The following is a 21,445-nucleotide window of genomic DNA, read 5'->3' as shown; positions in this document are numbered from 1 at the left end:
AAATGCAGTCATCATATTTTGTTCATACTGTGCTGTAACCATGAATTTTTATCTTTATTCTCCCCCCACGCAAACATGCTGAACTGTGAGACGTTTCGAAGGTTTATGGTAACAACAATGAGGAATTTCTGAGGATGAGAGGATCTAGGAAATCCAGAATAGTATTCCCCTTAAAACATAGCCCCATGGCAGGAGGGCCAGAATTTCTCCTCCATGAAGTCTTCAGTAGAGATTATTTAATTTTTGTCAAACACTTCTACTGATAACAGTATCACTTTTAATAGACTTTCACCTAACTACTCTGTAAAGTGAGTGGAATAATTTCTATTTTATGAAAGAGGAACTAGAGTTTCCCCTGGAATTTCAGCAACTTATCTCAGATGATGCAATTGTACATAGTAAAGCAGAGGCAAGAATCCAAGTTCATCTGCCTTTGGTGTTCTTTCCATCTTAACAACATTTCCTAAACCTGAGACATTTACATGCCATCAAGATTTTTGACATATCTACTCACCACCAGTACTGCTATTCACTAAATATATATGTGTGTGTGTGTGTGTATGTAGGTATGTGTATATGTGTGTGTATACACATACACACACACACACACATATACGTATATTTTTATGGCTGCGTTCATGACATATGGAAGTTCTCAAGGCTGGGATTGAATCCAAGTCACAACTGCAACCTATGTAGCAGCTGCAGGAAAGCCAGATCCTTTCACCTATTGCATCGAGATAGGAATTGAACCCATGCCTTGTGGGGGGGGACCCAAGCCACTGCAGTTGGATTATTAACCCACTGCGCCACAGCAGGAATGCCACCATTCACTTAATGTTTTTAAAATTAAACTCAAATTATTGTTTGAAAACCAAACATTACAATATCACTTGAAAGACCAGTATCACTTATCTTAATTAAATAACTTTTTTTGGTCTTTTTAGGGCTGTACCCACGGCATATGGAGGTTCCCAGGCTAGGGGTTAAATTGGAGCTGTAGTCACTGGCCTACACCACAGCCACAGCAGTAAGGATCCAAGCTGGATCCTTAACCCACTCAGAGAGGCCAGGGATCAAACCTGCGTCCTGATGGATACTAGTCAGATTTGTTTCTGCTGAGCCACAATGGGAACTCCTAATTTTTTAAATTAAAAAAATTATAATGAACAATTTGAAAAAAACATAAAAAATATTATTGAATACTAGCTAAATACTGCTGCCTGTCAAAGAGGTTGAATCCAAAGCTTGCTTTCTTTTTATTAAAAAGGAAGATGAACAGATGTTTAAAGAGATTCTAAAAACATGTTCTACCATATGAATATCCCCTCACCTTTTGAAAAGGGTAACATCTAATAGCAATTGTACTTTTTCTCAAGGATGAAACATCCTACATTCCATTAAAGAGTATAAATAGTGTAAGGTCATTGACCTTTGCCATTTTACAGATTTAAAAAAAGTACTGAGAAGTCATCATTTCGACACAGAAGAAAATCATAAGGAGGCTGGTGAATTATAATCCAGGACCCCTGCGTAGTTTCAGTGGCCTCTTGATATTTCCTTGGGAATAAATTTCCTAAAAGATCCTTGCTGGATACTCAGCATTGCAGGCAAAATCAACCTACATTATAGATCCCCACAATTCCATTCTGCACGTCATTGATTATTTTTATGACTTTTAGAGCAATGTGTGTTGAAACCTTCCTTGGCAGTGTGACTGTTCCGTTTTAGAAGAACTAAAGGGTAAACAGAATCCATACTCAGTTAGTTCAGTTTAGAGTCAAAAACTGGATAAATTGAGGAACTGGTGTTTAGGCATATAACGATCCAGGAATCAGACTAGACTGTATCCCCGTGATCCCCTCACCATCCTCGTAAAAATTTCAAGAACCAATCACCATAGCTCTGCCCTTATAGGACTGATCCAGGTAACTGATAAAGTGGGGTTTTGTTCTTGGACAAGTCTTAGCCTTAATCTGATCCTAGGGATGCGAGCTTTTGGGTGACATTCCCAGAAAGAACAATTGAGTCTTCAAGGTAACTCCTTCCAGGTAATATGAAAGATTAACCTTGTCTGTACAAATTTCCACTGTATAGCAACCTATACCTTAAATAAGTTCTAGGGTGTATATATGAAGTGAACCACATTAAAAGAAAATATTTTGAAATCAAACAAGAAGAAAAAGATCCCTTAGATTGTGGTTTGTTTTTTTTTTTCACTAGCAAGTTTTATAGAGCTATTTTTTTAAGCTTAAGTTTAAGCTAATAAAAGGACCTTTGCTTTTTATGGCAAGAGTTCTTGAGTAGAAAGACAACTTATAATGGAAAGCATCTTGCACAAAAGTTTCGGTAATCAGAGGAGGAAAATGCAGAGTAGCTTTGTAAATTTTGACTTTGAAAGGCCAATGTAATGTAAATATGACTTCCTGGAGTGTAAACAGCAGTGGTTTGAAAATAAAAACTTGTACAAAACAGGCAGCTATCTAGTTAAGAGAAAATGTGTCTAATAAGCATGTATGCATGAGATGCCTTGAATATTTTTTATACTGTACTATAATTACTAAAGATGTAATAATACTTCCAGGATTTTTGAACCCATGAGAATAAAAGTTTATAGGTTTTGGGTTTTATTTTTTTCCCACAGAAAGAAAGCTATACTTATTGTTATCCTTTACGTATTTAATTTAAGAACATAAAACTTATTCACACATAAATTACATACTTGGAAATGTTTTAAATTATTAATGGAGCCGCAAGTCCTTTAGCTTGAAAGAGTCCACTGTCTCTTATTTTAGATAGCAGATGAAAATATCAATATATAAAAAATATAATTATATATTAGCCTTGTTTAGAGAAAATCTGAATGCTTACCCAAAATAAGTTCAAATGTTTTCCACCACTGGGGGAGTCTATATTCATTGTCTTTACCTTGGACTTCTGAACACTGACTTCTTTTTCAGACTTAAATATATTTTCTTTTTTAAAAATAAATTTATTGGAATATAGTTGACATAAAGTTGTGTTAGTTTCAGGTGTACAGCAAAGTAAATCAGTTATACACATACATACATCCATTCCTTTTCAGATTCTTTCCCCATATAGGTTATTACACAGTATTGAGTAGATTAGCCTATGCTATACAATAGGTCTTTGTTACCTGTCTATTTTATACACAGTAGTGTGTATATGTCAATCCCAACCCCCTAATTTATCCCTCCTATCCCACATTTCCCCTTTGGTAACCATGAATTTGGTTTCAAAATATTTGAGTATGTTTATGCTTTTAAAGTTCTTTTGTATCATTTTTGTTAGATTCCAAATACTAGTGATCTCATGTGATATTTGTCTTTCTCTGTCTGACTTACTTTACTGAATACGATATTCTCTAGGCTCATCCATGTTGCTGCAAAGGTATTGTTTCATTCTTTTTATGGCTGAGTAGTATTCCATTGCATACATGTACCACATCTTCTTTATCCAGTCCTCTGTTGATGGACATTTAGGTTGCTTCCATGTCTTGGCTATTGTAAATAGTGCTGCAATGAACGTTAGGACATATGTATCTTTTCAAACCCTCTTAGATATATTTTCTATTCTTTCCATTCTGGATTTTGTGTGATTTACATGCATTTTCAATGGAGAGTCATTTCCGTCTCTCTAAAGACTACAAGCAATTTGAGAGGGCAGAGTCTTTGCTGTGGAGGTGCTTGAAAGGGGCTCTGGTGCAGAAAGGAGGTGGGTTAGGAACATTTGCTTTATAATCTACTCAAATGCAAAAATTCCTCCCTTCCAGACCCAAATGGGCACTCAGGCAACAGAGGCAATGTGTATTAAATGATCCAAAGGATGAATGGCTCTTCACTTTCTTTTCTGCCTCTAAATCTGTAATCCAAGAATCTGCAGCAACCCCACCTACTGAATTTAATACCCAATGTCTACCCCTATGTGTTCCTTGCAGTTTAGTCTGCATATTTTCCAGCAGATATCAGTGGTTTGTGTTTTTGTATTATATTTCAATTTGGGGGCTATATCTAGCATTCTGATATCATTAGGAGACTCAGACCACAAAATACATGTCCTACGAAAAAATGGTGCTCATTTCTGCCTAAATTCTCCTATTCTGTTTTCATGACATTTACATGTGTTCATCCTTATCTTTCTTAGATTCTTACATAGTCATATCCACTTCCATATTTATATTTGAAATTTACCACGTGTGTCCTTTTTGTAGACGTTATACTTTTTCCTTGTGTAGCTTTGTCTGTCTGTCCATCCTTTCATTCCCCCATTCATCAAATTAACTCATTGAGTCTACCTTTAACTGATTCCAGTATCAATTCATGTACTTACTGTTGAAAAAATTTGGCTGAAAGAATGTCTGCAGAATAAACAGCAGTCTTGGTAAATTAAAAGAGCCATTGACCTTTTACATGCTGAAAATTGTGTTCTGAAAATGTATTTGTCTCCTAAGAGTTTGGGGCCTTCCTTGCTCTGATATTTCAGGGGACATTTTATCTTCAAACAATGATCTTCAAATAAATGATCCACTTTTGCAAGTGCTCTTTTCCCTGGCTTTTGCATATATTGTTTTGCAGTGTTTCTGGCCAAGAGGGCTGTGTGTGCCTTATGTAAATACCATAGAAGCAGCAGGGAAGGAGGACTTTTAAATAAGCTGCTCTGCCATTTCATCGCAATTCCCATTTCCAGTCATCAAAAGGACTTTCTCAGACTTTAAGGACACTGGATGCGGGCATCAGTGGATTTGATTCTTGATAGAAGCTTTTGGAAATGTATATTTCATTTGGCACTCTTTTTTTGTGATTTTATTTTTTCCATCATAGTTGATTTACAGTGTTCTGTCGATTTTCTACTGTACAGCAACGTGACCCAGTCACACACACACACACACTTACATTCTTTTTCTCACATTATCCTCCATTATGTTCCATCACAAGTTACTAGATATAGTTCCCTGTGCTATACAGCAGGATCTCATTGCTCTTTCATTCCAAATGTCATAGTTTACATCTATTAACCCTAGACTCCCATTCCATCCCACTCCCTCCTCCTCCCCCTCGACAACCACAAGTCTGCTCTCCAAGTCCATGCGTTTCTTTTCTGTAGAAAGTTTCATTTGTGTCACTTGGCACTTTTGCAAGAGCTCTTTTCCCTGCTCAAAATAAAGCCTGGCAGGGTAGAGTTCTTCCCTATACTATCCATGCATCTCACCATTTGCCTAGGGAGATGGTAAAGGAAGGTGTAGTATAATGGTTAATGTTTATGTAAATGTATCAAAAGTATACAATGTATTATAAGTAGCAATGACATCCTCTCAGAGGTATTGTTATACTATGTTGTTGCCCAATGGAGATTCATTTTGCCCTCAAGGCATCGGATAGGTGGAAGTTCATTTGGAATAGGTATTCAGAGAAGAAAATGTGTTCATTCCTACAAAATATTCTAAATTTCCAATTCTAGGTTCAAATGAAGTCAGCTTTCTTTCTGCTTTGGTTTGTACTGCAATGTCCTATGGCCAGGAGGAAGGTCTTGAGTTCCTTCCAACTCTACCATCTTAATACTTGTCTTTGATCTTTTCCTCTCTGAGTGTGTGTTCTGGTTTCAGGGTACCAGGTCGTCATTTCTAAACTCTATCAGAAAAATTAGCAGCTATTGCCAAGGTCCATTTAGCTGCCAGTCCTGTGCAAAGAACATAGGAGGAAAAAGTATGTACAAAGAGGACTGACTCTTTCTGCAGTGCCTTGTGCAAATGGAATGTTGGACTTGGTAGGTGGAAGTGTTCCTTGTTTTGAATTTGATGCCATACTCTATTTTCCTGACACATGGACATTTATACTCTGGCACTCTTGTTAGGTCTCTGTAGAGAAACTACTTCTGGTTCTTATGAAGGAAGCATACCTTGGGACAGTAAAAGTCTCCAAGTATCAAAAGGGTAAGACAGAGACAGACTGCAGCAAGCCATGCATATTTTATCCAGAAGAATATTTATTTCCAAATTAAAAATATGTGTTTATGTGTGTAAGCTGTGCATGTGTTTGATGAAAAGCTATATATTTATATTTCTCCAAATATATATAGATATGTATTTCTTTATATAAAATATTAAGAAAAGATCCTTTATGACAACATCCAGATATGTATCTCTAGTTGTAACTTGTCTCAGTCCATCTGTTCAGGCTGCTATAGAAAAATACCACAGACTGGATGACTTATAAACAACAAAACTGTATTTCTCACAGTTCTGGAGGCTAGAAGACCAAGATCAAGGAGCTGGTAGATTCAATGTCTGGCAGGAGTCCACTTCCTCATAGGTGTCTGCCTTCTCACTATCACCTTACATGGCAGAAGTGAAAGCTAGCTCTCTGGGGTCCCTTTTATAAAGGCACAAATCCCATTCATGAAGGTTCTACTTTCCTGTCCTAATCACTTCCCGAAGGCCCCACCCCCTAATACCATCACTTTGAGGGTTAACATTTCAACATGTGAATTTGAAAAGGATAGAAACAGGCCATAGTATTACTCGTCCTGCTCCATTATTTGTGTAATTATCAGGTGCTGTTTATTCTATTATGATAAATAGTATCCTTTCAAAAATTCTCTGAGGATTCTTGACCTGCTGCAGAATAAGTAGGAAAAACTCAGAGAATCTTTGTGTATGGTCTGGCAAAAGAGGCATCCAGCTTTCCTGGCTGAAATCTCCCAGACTCCCCTGCTCTCTCCCCATCTCACGAGCAGTGCAGAGGAATCATGAATTACTGCTAAAAATCCCACTTCTCAGTGCTAGATAGGAGAGTCTTTACTGTGCTCCTGCATCCTCCCAGGGCTGAAAGTTCCCCACCCCAAGAGGTGCCAGACTGCCATCTCTTTCTAAGTGTGAATTTCAGTAATGCTAGGGCATGATTACTGGCCAAGAAAAGAAAGAAAAAATGAAAAGCATTACTAAATGCACAGCAGTGTGCCGGACAATCTGAATGCATTACTATTATCCAGTGCTGGGAGTAAGAAAGAGTGATAAAAACTATACCAGTTATAGATGCAGGTTTTAAAGGTTTTAGGAATCCACCTCCACCCACACTGGAAGTATAATTCATTTGTCAGCGACCTAAATCAAGCTGTGCAGGTGTCCTCAGAACATTGTTAAGTGTCTTCTCTTTCAGAATGAACAGAATGTAGGCATCAAGTGAGAGTCAAAGCCCTCACAGCTGCTAAAGTGTCGGAGCTGAAAGCCTAGCTCGCCCTTCCCTTCTGGTCCAAAATAAGTGGTTCACCTGCCTAAGAAAAACCCTCACTTCATAGGCAGCTGTTGGAGTTCATGTAATGTACCATGGTAGCTTGGGTAGCAGTTTTGAAATTCCTAAGTGGTTTAGACTTAAGGGTTTTCTTAAAGATTTTTACTATTTATTTTAGTTGATTACAAAAGAGAGAAGTACATATTTCTTTTCTTATGAATGAGTTAAAATGCAGTATGTGTACCACCTGGTACAGAAGTACATGGCAAGCTAGAAATTAGCCTTTTTTAAACATATAAATATTTCCTTTCAATTTAAGACATTTATGTGCACGTACTATGCACCATAAGTCATGTCAGGTGCTTCCAGGACACAAATAAGAAACGGATTCGATCCTTGTCTCACAGGAATTTCGAGTATAATAGAAGGGGTATCCATCATCTGTTGTCACAGTAATGCTGTGGTACAAATCACCCAAAAGTCAGTTTTCTGGCTCACACATCTGTGCTTCACCTGGGCATCGGTTGACTCAGCTGGGTTTGGGTAAGCTCGGCTCTAGGCTACAGGTTGGGGTTAGTTCTATCTGCTCAGCTGATGTGATAATGGGCTTCACACCTCCTACGATCACTGGACCAGCCGAGCATGTTCTCCTCATGGTGAGGCAAGCCCCACCACACAAATAGCTTTGGAAAAATCATATCACCTACCATTCACTGGCCAAAGCAAGTCACATGGCCGAAGCCAACATCGCTGGACCCCCAAAATAAACTCTGCCTAGGAAGACTGCAAAGACACATGACAAAGGATATGGGGATATAGGGAGAGATGCAAAAGTGAGAAAAATAATATAATCTAGAACATTAGGGAAAGATAAATTCACACATACCTATAACAAAGATTGGGCATTTCAAAAAGGAAGGGACTAATTATATCTCAGAGACACTGAGAAAGTATTATTAGAGGAAGTGGCATTTGTGCCCAGTCACAAAAGGTGTCTGCTTTTCAAGAAGCAGCAGACAAGGTGCATGTGTATGGGGGTGGGAGGAAGACAGACAATAGTTCAAGGATGCTTCAGGAGCAAAGTTGTGGACATGAGTAGGATATTTTCAGTGTGAGGTGGCAGAGAAGTAAATTCAAAAGAAAACATAGAAGGAGAAAAAGGTTATCAATAAGAAAACTACAAATAGATAGCAGAGATGTCCTGTGCTAGAAGTTCTTGTGTTGTATCTTATTGCTGGAGGTCTTTGAAAAAACGAGTGTTTGAAAATTCCCAAGGTACAAAACGTGAAAAAGCACACAAGGGTGGAATTTTTGCTTACATCTTTAGAGCTATAATTAGAGCTGGAAATGACTTTAAAATTACCTAGACCAACTACTTACTTCACAAATAAAGGAATGTGTGTGTATGAAATATATATATTTAGAAAAAGAATGTCTTCCTAAATAAATCTACCCATCTAAATATGCAAAATCAATATATTTATACATAGAATAAATTCCTTCATATATACATTATATATATACACATACACACACACATATATATATCAAGGTTGGGGGGCATATATGAAATGAGCAGACTTAAAATGGCATTGTAGAGAACTCTCAATTCCTCATTAACTTAAAAATCACTTGTATCCTCATGAAGTGATCTTTCTGGTTTCTGGTTCCAAAGTACAGTCAAATTATTCAAATGCAAAGGGAGGAATTATTAATAAAAAAGGAAAATAAGTATTACCACAAACACTCCAGTCATGGAAATACCATCCGAAGTGCCTAGTCTAACAAAGGAAAGAAGCGGAGTGGCTTGGCAAGAATCCACAGCAGAGAGTTTGAGGAACCAGTTATTCAAAGATAGGAGACTGGACACTAGGGGGCAGGCGAGAGAAAAGACAGCCAGTGTTTTCTGAACCTACTGACCTGTTTCTCCTCTTGTGAAACACATTGCTCTTTTGTAAATAAAGCAGAATCATCTGCGTAACAAAAGTATAATTAGGAAAGTAAATCAGTTTGTGTTTGTAATATATAAGCTTTCTTCCCAGTATAGAAATAAGGAAACTTTGAAGTTGTACCCATTATAATTACCCTTTGTGGAGATCAGAGGTCAGCTGTAGCTTTCAGGCCAAAACAGCTGATCTGCTTTTACAGAACAAGTTTTATGGAAATAGCCATCACCGCTCCTTTACATATTGTTTTTGGCAGCTTTTGCCCTAAAACTGCAGGGTTGAGTAATTGCAACAGAGACAAGATCCATATGGCACTGCAGCAGTGCCTCTTATCTGGCCCACTGGTGTAGATATTGGAGGATTAGCCCTTTTTCTGGAATGGGTGAAACGTGCATGTGTTCCACTTCCGGTGATGGATTGAGTAGGGGTCTGCTTGGGAAGGAGTGTCACCTCTCTTGCCTCCTTCCCGGGGCTCGGCTCAGGCCATCCTTACTTAACCCTTTGCTCTCTGTCCTTTGCCAGACTCCGACCTGAGCATGCGCACACTGAGCACGCCCAGCCCAGCCCTGATATGTCCACCGAACCTGCCGGGGTTTCAGAATGGAAGGGGCTCATCCACCTCCTCGTCCTCCATCACCGGGGAGACGGTGGCTATGGTCCATTCCCCGCCTCCGACCCGCCTCACCCACCCACTCATCCGGCTGGCCTCCCGGCCGCAGAAGGAACAGGCCAGCATCGAGCGGCTCCCGGACCACGCCATGGTGCAGATCTTCTCCTTCCTGCCCACCAACCAGCTGTGCCGCTGCGCCCGCGTGTGCCGCCGCTGGTACAACCTGGCCTGGGACCCGCGCCTCTGGAGGACTATCCGCCTGACGGGCGAGACCATCAACGTGGACCGCGCCCTCAAGGTGCTGACCCGCAGACTCTGTCAGGACACACCCAACGTCTGTCTCATGCTGGAAACCGTAAGCGTCAGTGGCTGCAGGCGGCTCACGGACCGAGGTCTTTACACCATCGCCCAGTGCTGCCCGGAGCTGAGGCGGCTGGAAGTCTCGGGCTGTTACAATATCTCCAACGAGGCGGTCTTCGACGTGGTGTCGCTCTGTCCCAACCTGGAGCACCTGGACGTGTCAGGTACGTGGCCAATGACCTGCCACTGAGTCGCCCTTCCCAGTGCAGTAGAGGACGTTGTCACCTGGAAAGGGTTCCCTTTGTGATAGCCATTGGAAATGACGGTAAGGAGGCTGACTCTTCTTCCTGAAAACTTTCTGGAATCATGACCTTGAAGGCCAGAGGTATCCATTTCATCAGATGATGTCAACTTCTTAGAGGATTGAGAGGTGTCTTTTTGTTCGCCAGGTCAAGTTAGTGTGACTGTTAAGTCTTCTCCCCATAATTCTCAAAGTAATTTCAAAGCAACCATAGATAATGAACTAAGTAGCTACTGGTAAATAAACAGGAGCCAACGATCTAACTCAAATAAAAGTAGTTTTGGGGTTCGAGTTGTGGCTCAGCGGCAGTGAACCTGAACCCAACTAATATCCATGAGGACATAGGTTCAATCCCTGGCCTCGCTCAGTGGGTTAAGGATCCAGTGTTGCCATAGGCTATGGTGTAGGTCTCAGACATGGCTTGGATCCTGCATTGCTGTGGCTGTGGCTGTGGCTGTGGCCGGCAGCTGCAGCTCTGATTCAATCCCTAGCCTGGGAACTTCCATAAGGCTTGGGTGAGGCCCTAAAGAGACAAAAAAAAAAAAAGAGTTTAGAAACTGCCCTGACCTCCCCTGGTTATTGTTCCATGGAGCCTGAGAGCTGGGTCTGGCTGAGTCTGTGCTGTGGGCCATGCTTAGGACTGCTGGCCATCTTGTAGACATTAGGGAAAAATCCATCATGGCCAAGAGTCTCCTCATATTTCACCCCTACTCGCCTCACCTGTGGGTTGATTTTGCATCTTTTCTCAAACAGAATTCTGGATTACAGAGGGAAGAGGTAGGGCCCTCCAAGTGGAACCTTTAGTTCTTTATAAAAATTAGGGAAATCCCAGTATGGCTGCTTTGCTTGAAATCTCCTCTCAGGCAGGAAGAATTAAAACCCAGACTCGCACTTAGGCGCCAGACGCGGATCCAGCCGGACTAACAGCCTTTCTTTATCTCATCTGCTGCCCAGTTAAAAGAGGAACATTCAAACATTCAAGAGGCTGAAAAGTGCGAGATGCCTCAGGGAGTTAAAGAAATAAAGAGAGTGAGCCACCACCTCAGGGATTGCGGGGGAGGGGTCAAGAAGTAAAAACCTCTGTGACAAGCTAATAAACAGAATTCGGGATTTACAAGCATCTGAGGGAAATGATAGCCTTCAAGAAAATCTGAGGTAAAAGTCGGCGCTCTGTGCTCACTCTCGCTTTTGAAAACCGACATCTGAAAATATTTCAGATGACAGTCAATTATTTTTCGCAGATTCTTTCCCTTGCTGGAAAGCAACTCTTTGCTCCCCTCCTTCAGCTGGCTTCAGGACAAAACCATAGTAACCGTATGTTCAGTTAGTCATGAGCAGCTGTTGGCATAAAGAAGCAGGAAACAAAGAGGTTTTCTTACATTTTTTCCCCCAAGGAATTCTGGAAAGAGAAAGCATTGTGATGTGGTAGAAACTAGTTTCAAAACTCTGTGATTTGGGACAATTTGCAGCTTTCTCTAGATGTGTTTCCTCTTCATTTTTAAAAAGGGGGGGTGCTGTGGGAGGAGGCTAAGGGATTGGATTCTTTAGCATTCTAAGATTCTGAACATTGTGTGCCTGTTTTATAAACACCTCATTTTCTTTTCTCAGATTAGAAAATGACTCATTTTCGAAGCCCCATCTTTGTTAGAGAGGCTCTCCGTGCCCCCTCAGTACAGGCTGAAAGTCACAGTGTTCCCTCTTTGTTGCCCTTTTGAAATGCAGAAATTACTTTGGCAATGTGGGAATGGAAACTTCAGGGCTTCTAACTGGAGTGAGCGGATCCTGCTTGGCCCTTTTGCTGACCATTATATAAGCCTTGGTGCCCTTCCTTTCTATTAATCTTACTAACCGCAGGACCTAATGTATTTGTGTCTCTTCCCTGCATGCATCCCCATGACCTCTTGTGATCCATGTATATAAAGACATGTACCCAAGGGATTCTCTTAACTCACCAAGAGCACAGAATTCCATATATCGGCAGGGGTGGTGATGGGTATTTCTGGGCAGATGAACTTGAAAGAACCAACAAGCCATAAGGATGGATTTGTATCACCACCTCCAAACGGTCCCTCCACTTCTGAGGGACTCTAGAAATTGTTGTGATTTCACCTATGCCTTGTTTCCTTTGGTTGTCACAGCTGGCCTCTGGCAGGGCCACCTTCTCAAAGGCAATAAACTTGCCTTTGGAAGATGCATCTCTGGTCTAGACTGTAATTCCCCCAGAGGGCCATGAGACTGCCCCTCCCATCTCTAGCAAGCCCATCTTGAAAGTCATCTTTTCAAATCATTGAAAGTTACTATAACTAACTCTAATGTTTTTTCATTCTCACATATCACCTCTTGTAAATGTTTAGTCAGGGTTCTGCAGAGAAATAGAACCAACCGTTTATATGTAAAGAGTTTTATTAAGAGGTATGGGCTCACAGAATTATGGCATCTAAGAAGTCCTACAGTTTGCCATCTGCTAGCTGGAGACCCTGGAAAACCAGTAATGCAGTTCAATTGGAGTCTAAACCTCACAGATTTGTTCAACCCAGGCTGTTCACTCCCTGTTGTGTAATATCCATACTCCTTAACCTGAATGTTAAGGCACGGCCCCAAGATCTGATCCCAATGGACCACTCCCATTTTAGTTGCCATTAAACCCTATCCTCTACTCTGTGACCACTCCTCACTCCCGCTCTGCCTCCATGCTTTCCCCTCTCTGGAATTTACTCATGCTAAAATTACCTTATACTACCTGGGCTCCCTATTTGTGTGTTCAGATTGTTTCTCTCTTCCAAGAATCCCCATATAGATATCCGTGTTTAAGACTTATGATTCCCGGAGTTCCCATCGTGGCGCAGTGGTTAACGAATCTGACTAGGAACCATGAGGTTGCGGGTTCGGTCCCTGCCCTTGCTCAGTGGGTTAACGATCCGGCGTTGCCGTGAGCTGTGGTGTAGGTTGCAGACGTGGCTCGGATCCCGCGTTGCTGTGGCTCTGGCGTAGGCCGGTGGCTACAGCTCCGATTCAACCCCTAGCCTGGGAACCTCCATATGCCGCGGGAGCGGCCCAAGAAATAGCAACAGCAACAACAACAACAACTACAACAACAACAAAAAAGACAAAAAAAAAAGACTTATGATTCCCCATTGTCTAAATATTCACTTCATGATGACATCTCTACTGCAAACCTCTCATGCACTTCATCAGTCACATGTTACACTAGTCATTTGTTAACATCCTTGCTATATTAGAAGCCTTGAATCAGGAAACTTTTCCCTAGTCTGACTTTATAAATTGTATAATTTCACTGAATCTGAGATGCCTCATTTAAAAATAATAATAATAAAGGTTAAATTGGATGATTTCTAAGGCTCTCTCCATGTCTGTAATGTATCACTGCATCCACCAGCCACAGATTTACCTATTGAACCATGAACCAGTTTATTTTCTTTTCAACCTAAACTTAGCAGATCTGTAAGAATTAAAGCTAAAGCTGAAGTTTTAATTTATTTATTTATTTATTTGTTTATTTATTTATTTATTATCTTTTTAGAGCCTCATCCACAGCATATGGAGGTTCCCAGGCGAGGGGTCAAACTGGAGCTGTAGCCACTGGCCTATGCCACAGCCATGGCAACGCAGGATCCGAGGCACGTCTGCAACCTACACCACAGCTCAGGGCAATGCCGGATCCTTAAGCCACTGAGTGAGGCCAGGGATCAAGCTTGCATCCTCATGGATGCTAGTCAGATTCGTTTCCGCTGAGCCACAACGGGAACTCCTAAAGCTGAAATTTTGAATTACTGATCTAAAATGATACAAGCATATCAAAATGGTGTCTTAGCCAAAATTGAGCTAAACTAGTATTTCATTAAATTTGAGGCTCAGTTTCAAAAAATAGGTATATATTTCCCTGGGCCAAATACAATATCCTTCCTGGAGTATAGCAGATTTTACTAAATTTTTTTTTTTGAAAAATAAGAAACCGGAACTAGGAGTTTTAGGAATAAAGCTTGTCATATGCTCTTGAAAAAAATAGTGCCTTCACAGGCATCACAGATGGGCAAGAACTACTGTGAACATAAATACAGCATAAGCAGGATTTCAGTCATTGTAGAGAAAAAGCCAAAACAAAGGAAGATCTCAAAGTTACAGATGAGGGTACCAACTGCCTTATGCAAAACCACAGAGCTCATTGGAGCCCACGGAGCCCATTGGGAGCCCTTGTCAGGGCAGCCTCTGACAAGTCACATCTTTGTTCTTCAGGGTTGGAATGTATGTTGTGCTCCTTCCTGGCATTCTCTGACTTTGTAGCACGTGGCTTGTGAACTTCATTATTCCCAGGACCTGAATATTGTAAGAGTTTCCTGGGCAGCCTGCCAGGAGAAGGAGGAAAATCCCCATTAGCACTATCCTGTGGTTGCATAGATGCCTTGGAGATGACGTGATAGGCCAAGGCTCAGAGCTGCCAGAGGTGAGGCACCTGGCTTTAGAACTGCCAGAGGGACCCAGGAAGAGCACAGAGAAAATGAAAAGTATATAGACAGTGCGCAGTGGGATAAGAGATATATATACGTATACTTTTATATAATGTGTATTGGTTCTGCATACTAATTATTTATATCACATACTAAAATATTCTGTATATATTTTAAATGGTAATATACAGTGAACTGAAATATGCAATGTAATGAGTGTTTCATGTGTCCTATAAAATTTAAGAATCATGTAACATATAAGGTAAATGTATACATATAAAATTTATATACACATATTCTTAGGGAAAGGGAGGACAGAAACAAGGTTTGGAGAGACATCTAAAAATATCTTCCTGAGCATTCACTTCCTTATCTGTAAATGGATTGTTTTAAAAATCAAGTGAGGGAGTTCCCTGACGGCCTAGTGGTTAACGGTCCAGGCATTGTCACTACTGTGGCACAGTTTGAACCCTGGACTTCCACATGCCAGGCTCAGCCAAAAAAAAAAGAATCAAGTGAAAAAAAAGTTTATAAAAGCACTTTGTAAACTTCATAATTCCACATAAATAAAAGGCATTATAATTAACTATAAACTAGACAATCAATTTTTCAATGTAGATTTACCTCAGTGATGGCCAAAGTCATTTAAATTTTGACATTTAAATATTGCAAGTTGGATTATCCCATCGTGTCTTTCTATAAAAGATTCTAGCACTCTATAAATTGTTTATTCATTCACTCATTCATTGAACAGGTACTTAGTGAGATCCAGCTAGGAACCAAGTATAAGGGATACAGCAGTGAATAGTGCAGAGGCCGTTTCTCAGGAGCTTACATTCCAACGTGAGGACACAAAATACATAAATCAGTCAATCAATATAGAATGCCACAGAGTGATAAAGTGCCAAAAAAGTGGGAGTGAGGCAGGGGGTACTAGTTCATAGAGGGTGACTAAGGAAGAATTCTGCAATACAAGGACATTTGTTCTGAGACCCAAGGAAGTGGGGGTGGCCCACCGTGCTCTCCAGGGAAGCCCTGTATGGTGCACAGACACTGAGGCAGAGGGCACTACAGCTGTCTGGGAACTGGCAAGGAGGTCAGTGGGGTTAGAGGAGGGGGAAGAGATAAGGTCAGAGGTCACAGGGGTGCAGGTCCTTGGAGGCACCCTTCTATGTGAGATTTAACACTCGGAGTGAGACGGGTGCCACCTGAAGGTTTTGAGCATGATTTGAGTTCTGTTTTCTAGATTCTGTCTGGCAGCTGTGAGGAAAAGAGAGGGTAGGGGTTAAGGGCAGGGCAGGGAGACCGGTTGAGGGGCCAGAGGAATAATCTGGAAAACACATTTGTTCTTCCTTGACCAGAAAGATTGAACTGAATCCTTAACAAGATGGCCACCTTGTTAGACAACTAACTACATATAGTTCCCATAGTTTTCAGAACACATCTGCATCCATGATCTGGTTGCATCTTCATCATACCCCCATAGTGCAGGTATGCCAGCTACTCATTCCCATTTCAGAGCAGTCTTGAGACAGAAAAGTTAAGCCTCCTCTCTGAGGCCATAGAAAGTAGATCTGAACTGATGTGTGACTCCCAAGCCAGTGCTCTTTCTGCCAAACTCAGATTGTGGTCCCTTTTTTGGACCAGAGACCATTGTAGGATAAGAACTAACCATTACTACTGAGCTTCCAGAACTTTCCTGGGCCAGGGCAGGATATTTACAACATGGTCTCATTTGTTCTTTAGCGCCACTTTTCAGGGAAGGTGATCATCCTTATTTTAATGGAAGTACTGAGAAGGATTGATTTGCTCAATGTCAGGCAATTAGGGGTGGAATTGGAACCACTGTCTAATTCTAAGGCCCCAAAATCTCTGAAACCCAAAGTTAAATGATGAAATAAACGGGTATTCTTGAGTTCCTTCTCTGTAGGGGCCGAAAAGGGAAAGGGCAACGTCCTGAATCCAGAGAGGGGTAGGAATCGGTAAAGGCTAGCCCCCTACCCCACCCCCGCCCCAGCGTCGGAGATGGCTCTGAGCCTGTGTTCTGTCTCTTTGCGTAGGCTGCTCCAAAGTGACCTGCATCAGCTTGACCCGGGAGGCCTCCATTAAACTGTCCCCCTTGCATGGCAAACAGATCTCCATCCGCTACCTGGACATGACAGACTGCTTCGTGCTGGAGGACGAGGGCCTGCACACCATCGCGGCACATTGCACGCAGCTGACCCACCTGTACCTGCGCCGCTGCGTCCGCCTGACCGATGAGGGCCTCCGCTACCTGATGATCTACTGCACCTCCATCAAGGAGCTCAGCGTCAGCGACTGCCGCTTCGTCAGCGACTTCGGCCTGCGAGAGATCGCCAAGCTGGAGTCCCGCCTGCGGTACCTCAGCATCGCCCATTGTGGCCGAGTCACTGATGTGGGCATCCGCTACGTGGCCAAGTACTGCAGCAAGCTGCGCTACCTCAACGCGCGGGGCTGCGAGGGCATCACGGACCACGGCGTGGAGTACCTCGCCAAGAACTGCGCCAAACTCAAGTCCCTGGACATCGGCAAGTGCCCTTTGGTCTCCGACACGGGCCTTGAGTGCCTGGCCCTGAACTGCTTCAATCTCAAGCGACTCAGCCTCAAGTCCTGCGAGAGCATCACGGGCCAGGGCTTGCAGATCGTGGCGGCCAACTGCTTCGACCTGCAGATGCTCAACGTCCAGGACTGCGAGGTGTCCGTGGAGGCCCTGCGTTTTGTGAAACGCCACTGCAAGCGCTGCGTCATTGAGCACACCAACCCTGCCTTCTTCTGAAGGGACAGCTTCCCGCCGCCGCTGTTTTCATACAAACATGAACCAAACAAAATTTTTTTTTTTTTTTTAAGCAGCATATGTGTAAGCACCGACACCCACTCATAACAGCTCTTTCTTCCAGGAAGGTTCTTAGGAATCTGGCTTTTCTTATACCTAATTTCTCACAGGCAACAGAGGTCCAGGAAAGGAGGGTGGGGGGACAAATTTCTACTAGGAGCTTTTTTTTTTCCTTTGCTTAAGTCATTCATGGGCAGTTTCTCTTCTCAAAAAGATCTACCTGGGAAAGCTGATTGCAGTGTCTTTAAAAACGCCTTTCTTTCTCTGTCTCTTTCCTCCTGGCCACATCCCCAGGGACCTATACCCTGATCCCATCCACCCACCAACCCCTCCCTCTCCAACGGCAACAGTACCTCATCAGAATAATAATTCTCTCCAGATCTCCTTCTCTTTAAACTGCTTGATTGGCCTAAACCACACTCTTCAATCCCACACCTGACCAAATTCTTGTTAAATAAATGTCACAGCACCTGGTATATACAAAGCTCTTCTAAATCTTTTTAAAGAATCACTTGTGGCAAGCAGCATGGTGGAGTTAGAGGCCTGCATCCTTCCCCTCCAGCTCTACCACTTATCAGCTGTGGTGTGCTTGGGCAAAGCACTCAACCTCTCTGGGTGGCTGCCTCCAGCATTGACTCAGAGGCCATCCTCTAATCTAACAAAGGATTAGCTTCATGCTTATTTTAGAACTGAGGGAACAGAGATGTCAATAAACAGAAGCTCCTTAGCACAGAGCACAGGAGGCACCTACCTCTTTCAAGGGGATTGTTTCTGTGGATGCTTTCAATAGAAGTGCCAACACCAGCATCCTGTGTGTCTTTCACTCCTATCTGAGCATCATTCCCATCCTGTTTGTTTTGGTGCTCCAGTCTCTTGGCCATCTTCTTCTGCCTCGCTCCATAGATGGTTTTTGTACCCAAATGTTCTGGGCATCACCCCCACTCCACACCATCTTATGGAGGCAGTGGAATTCCTCATCCCAGCAAAACCCACATCCCCCCAGTCAAGTTGATCTGAGTGCTTTCAAATAGGAGGGAAGACCCTCACCATTTTTAATTAACAAGAGAGGCCCAAGAAAGCACACATCCTCCAGGGCTTTTCTAATCCTCTCAGTGCACATGTGGTATACATGTTCACATCTGCCCTGCAGCTGGCAGGAACAGATGCCTCTGTTCTTTGTGATTCAGGTCACATTTCTACTTTTCTTATCTATTTACTGTGCATTTAGATTTCATCACATGAAGCCTGTTAGGGTTAAGTCCTAAATGTTTAATTGTGCAGATTGCCACCTTGTGTACCTTCCCCTACAACAATTTGCAGGTCCTCTATCAAAAAGATACAGAGCAGACTTCCAGGTTATTGAAAGACTGTCCCCTTAAAAATGCCACATGAATGGAAGAGGGAACACATCAACAAGACTCAGGCGCTGGTCCACCAACCAGGTGCTTGGAATAGAACATTGAAGTCATTGCCAAGTGTGAATTTTAAGTGGTCCTATTTGGAAAGAAATCCATTTGTTAGCCTCATGCATGTGAAGTCAGGATGCCAGGATAAATTCCATTGCTCGTTTTCTTGAAATTGAATTGCCTGTTGTTAATACACCCCATGACCTCTCTTAAATTATTCTCTGGCAACACCCCTCCTCCAGCCGTCCAAACAGTTCACCCACTTCTTTCTCAGAGGATCCACCATCGAAACCCAGAACTTTTGCACCTCCAAGCACAGTACGTGGGATGGGATGGCAATCAAGCCTGCCCACCACTTGACAGCTGCACCCCCACTGTGGGCTCCCTGTGTGCCTTTGTCTTAATGTTGGGAAGGAGGAGATAGAGTGAGATGGCATAGTATGAAATATGGCCTCCTCCCCAAGCAACATCATCCACAAATTAGAGGTGCCATCAGGGCTGTTTATCATGGGGAGAAAGGACTTGTTTGGCTGGGGATTGTATCTAGTGAGAGTCACAAGGTTTAGAACCTTAAAAAGAGTTGAAGGTATAGCATTTTCCTGTTCTGTGAGTTATGACCCTGACTAAAGTCTCAGAATTTGAGAGTCAAAAAGGATTGTCCTTGACCCTTGATATTGGGGTTGGCCAAGGGAGCCAGTTCAGTATTCTCAGAATGAGAGGAAAGATCTCAAATGGCTCCCAGAACCAAAGAGGCATCCAGTTCCAAACACCTTTTTTTACCACCACCTGAGCACAGCACCTAAACTGTCTTCCAAACATGAGACGAAGCTGACTTGCACACCATGGCCCAGCATATACTGTCTTTCCCAGTTTCTTCTTTTTTCCCAGTCTTCTCTTCATCCAGTCTGCTCCCCCTTGTCATATGAGTGTATGACAGAAGTTCCTGGGGAAACAGCTCAGCAGATTTTGAGAGACCAAGCAAAAAGCCTCAACAGGAAGTTTATCTGTTTTTGAACATTGTTTCCTTCCTGCCTCTGCTAAATTGAATGCTCATTTTTTTTTTTAAATTCTAATGTTCGAATCACTGCGTGCTGTATGACTCTAGAAAGCCTTAATTTACTACCACCAAGAAATAAAGCAATATGTTGGTAATTGGGTTAAGCGTCATTTAATACCCTGGCTGGAGCAGCCCGGTGTTGAGATGGGGACAGTCAAGAGGGAGGGAGGGACTTGTCCCATGTTGAAGTAGAGAGCAAGTCGGGTCATTGCCACTGCTGTGCCTCGAGAGTTGCATCCATGGTTTTGTCGTTTCCCTTAATTCAATTCTTTGGCTGAAACTGAACAGGTAAGTGAAAAATCATGAGTTCAGGTCTTCAATTCCCCAACCTAATTCTTGGAGTTTGGTGTAATTGATTTTTTTCTGTGTGTGGAGGGGAGGCAGTGGAGCCTACAGCATGCAGAAATTTCCAGGCCAGGGATCTAATGCAAGCCACAGCAGCAACCCAAACTACTGCAGTGAGAAATCTTCCGGATCCTTAAACCCACTGCAACACAAGGGAACTCCCCAAATCAGGTATATTTTGGAATTTATTTTTTCACATTTTACGAAATTATCTATGATGTGTTCTGTAACATCCCTAGTAGAACCTGAGACAGCACCCTTAAGCAACCATATTAATATTTCTACAGCATCAGATATGAACAGTCTTACCATGTAAGATTATTATAGGCTATAAATAGCCTTGGCATCCATTCAGAGCTTTCCAGATTTCAGAATTATAGATAAGGAACAGACCTGAATATGCACCCCCTGGCACTGGTTACAAACACTGGAGAAATTTTCAAAATTATGCTGACCATTGGTTGTTATAAATGGGAGGAAAAAAATCCTAGAGTGTTAAGACCTGGAAGGAGAATATGGCAGCTTGGTCTAAGAGGAAAAATTATCAGTCATTTGGAAAAAGGCAAAGGCCAAATATCTAATCACCCAAACCTGTAGAGCTGAGAAATCAATATGGCAGAAAACAAGTATGGAGACATAAACAGCAAACTTCATCCTTAGAAAAGAAAAAAGGCTTTAGGAGATATTGATTTTAGATATAGTTGTCCTCAACCTTCTTCTTGCCCTGTGTCAGCCACTTAATGACTCACATCAACCAATAGGACTGTTAACTGTTTTGGAACATTAACTCAAGGTTGCTCTGAGCAATTCTTGTCAAGATCCCTGAGTAAGTTTAGCAGTAAATAAAATGCATTTGCACTTGAGGCTCATGATTTCTTATACTGACATTCATTCAGAATTAGAAAAAAGTCTT

General features: G+C 42.2%; 1 protein-coding gene across 1 annotated transcript in view; it reads left to right on the top strand.

Moving 5' to 3' along the window:
- The window catches only part of FBXL7 (F-box and leucine rich repeat protein 7), a 409,417-nt gene extending 389,135 nt beyond the window's left edge, over window positions 1-20,282 (top strand). Inside the window, exons 3-4 of the mRNA XM_047767855.1 lie at window positions 9,716-10,327; window positions 16,931-20,282. Of these exons, the coding sequence (XP_047623811.1) occupies window positions 9,716-10,327; window positions 16,931-17,667 (1,349 nt within the window). The 3' untranslated portion in view covers window positions 17,668-20,282. The remainder of the gene's footprint in view (window positions 1-9,715; window positions 10,328-16,930) is intronic.
- The last annotated feature ends 1,163 nt before the right edge of the window (window positions 20,283-21,445 follow it).

This window comes from Phacochoerus africanus, chromosome 1 (assembly GCF_016906955.1).
Source record: "Phacochoerus africanus isolate WHEZ1 chromosome 1, ROS_Pafr_v1, whole genome shotgun sequence".
Classification (NCBI taxonomy): Eukaryota; Metazoa; Chordata; class Mammalia; order Artiodactyla; family Suidae; genus Phacochoerus; species Phacochoerus africanus.
This window is presented reverse-complemented; position numbering and strand designations above follow the sequence as displayed.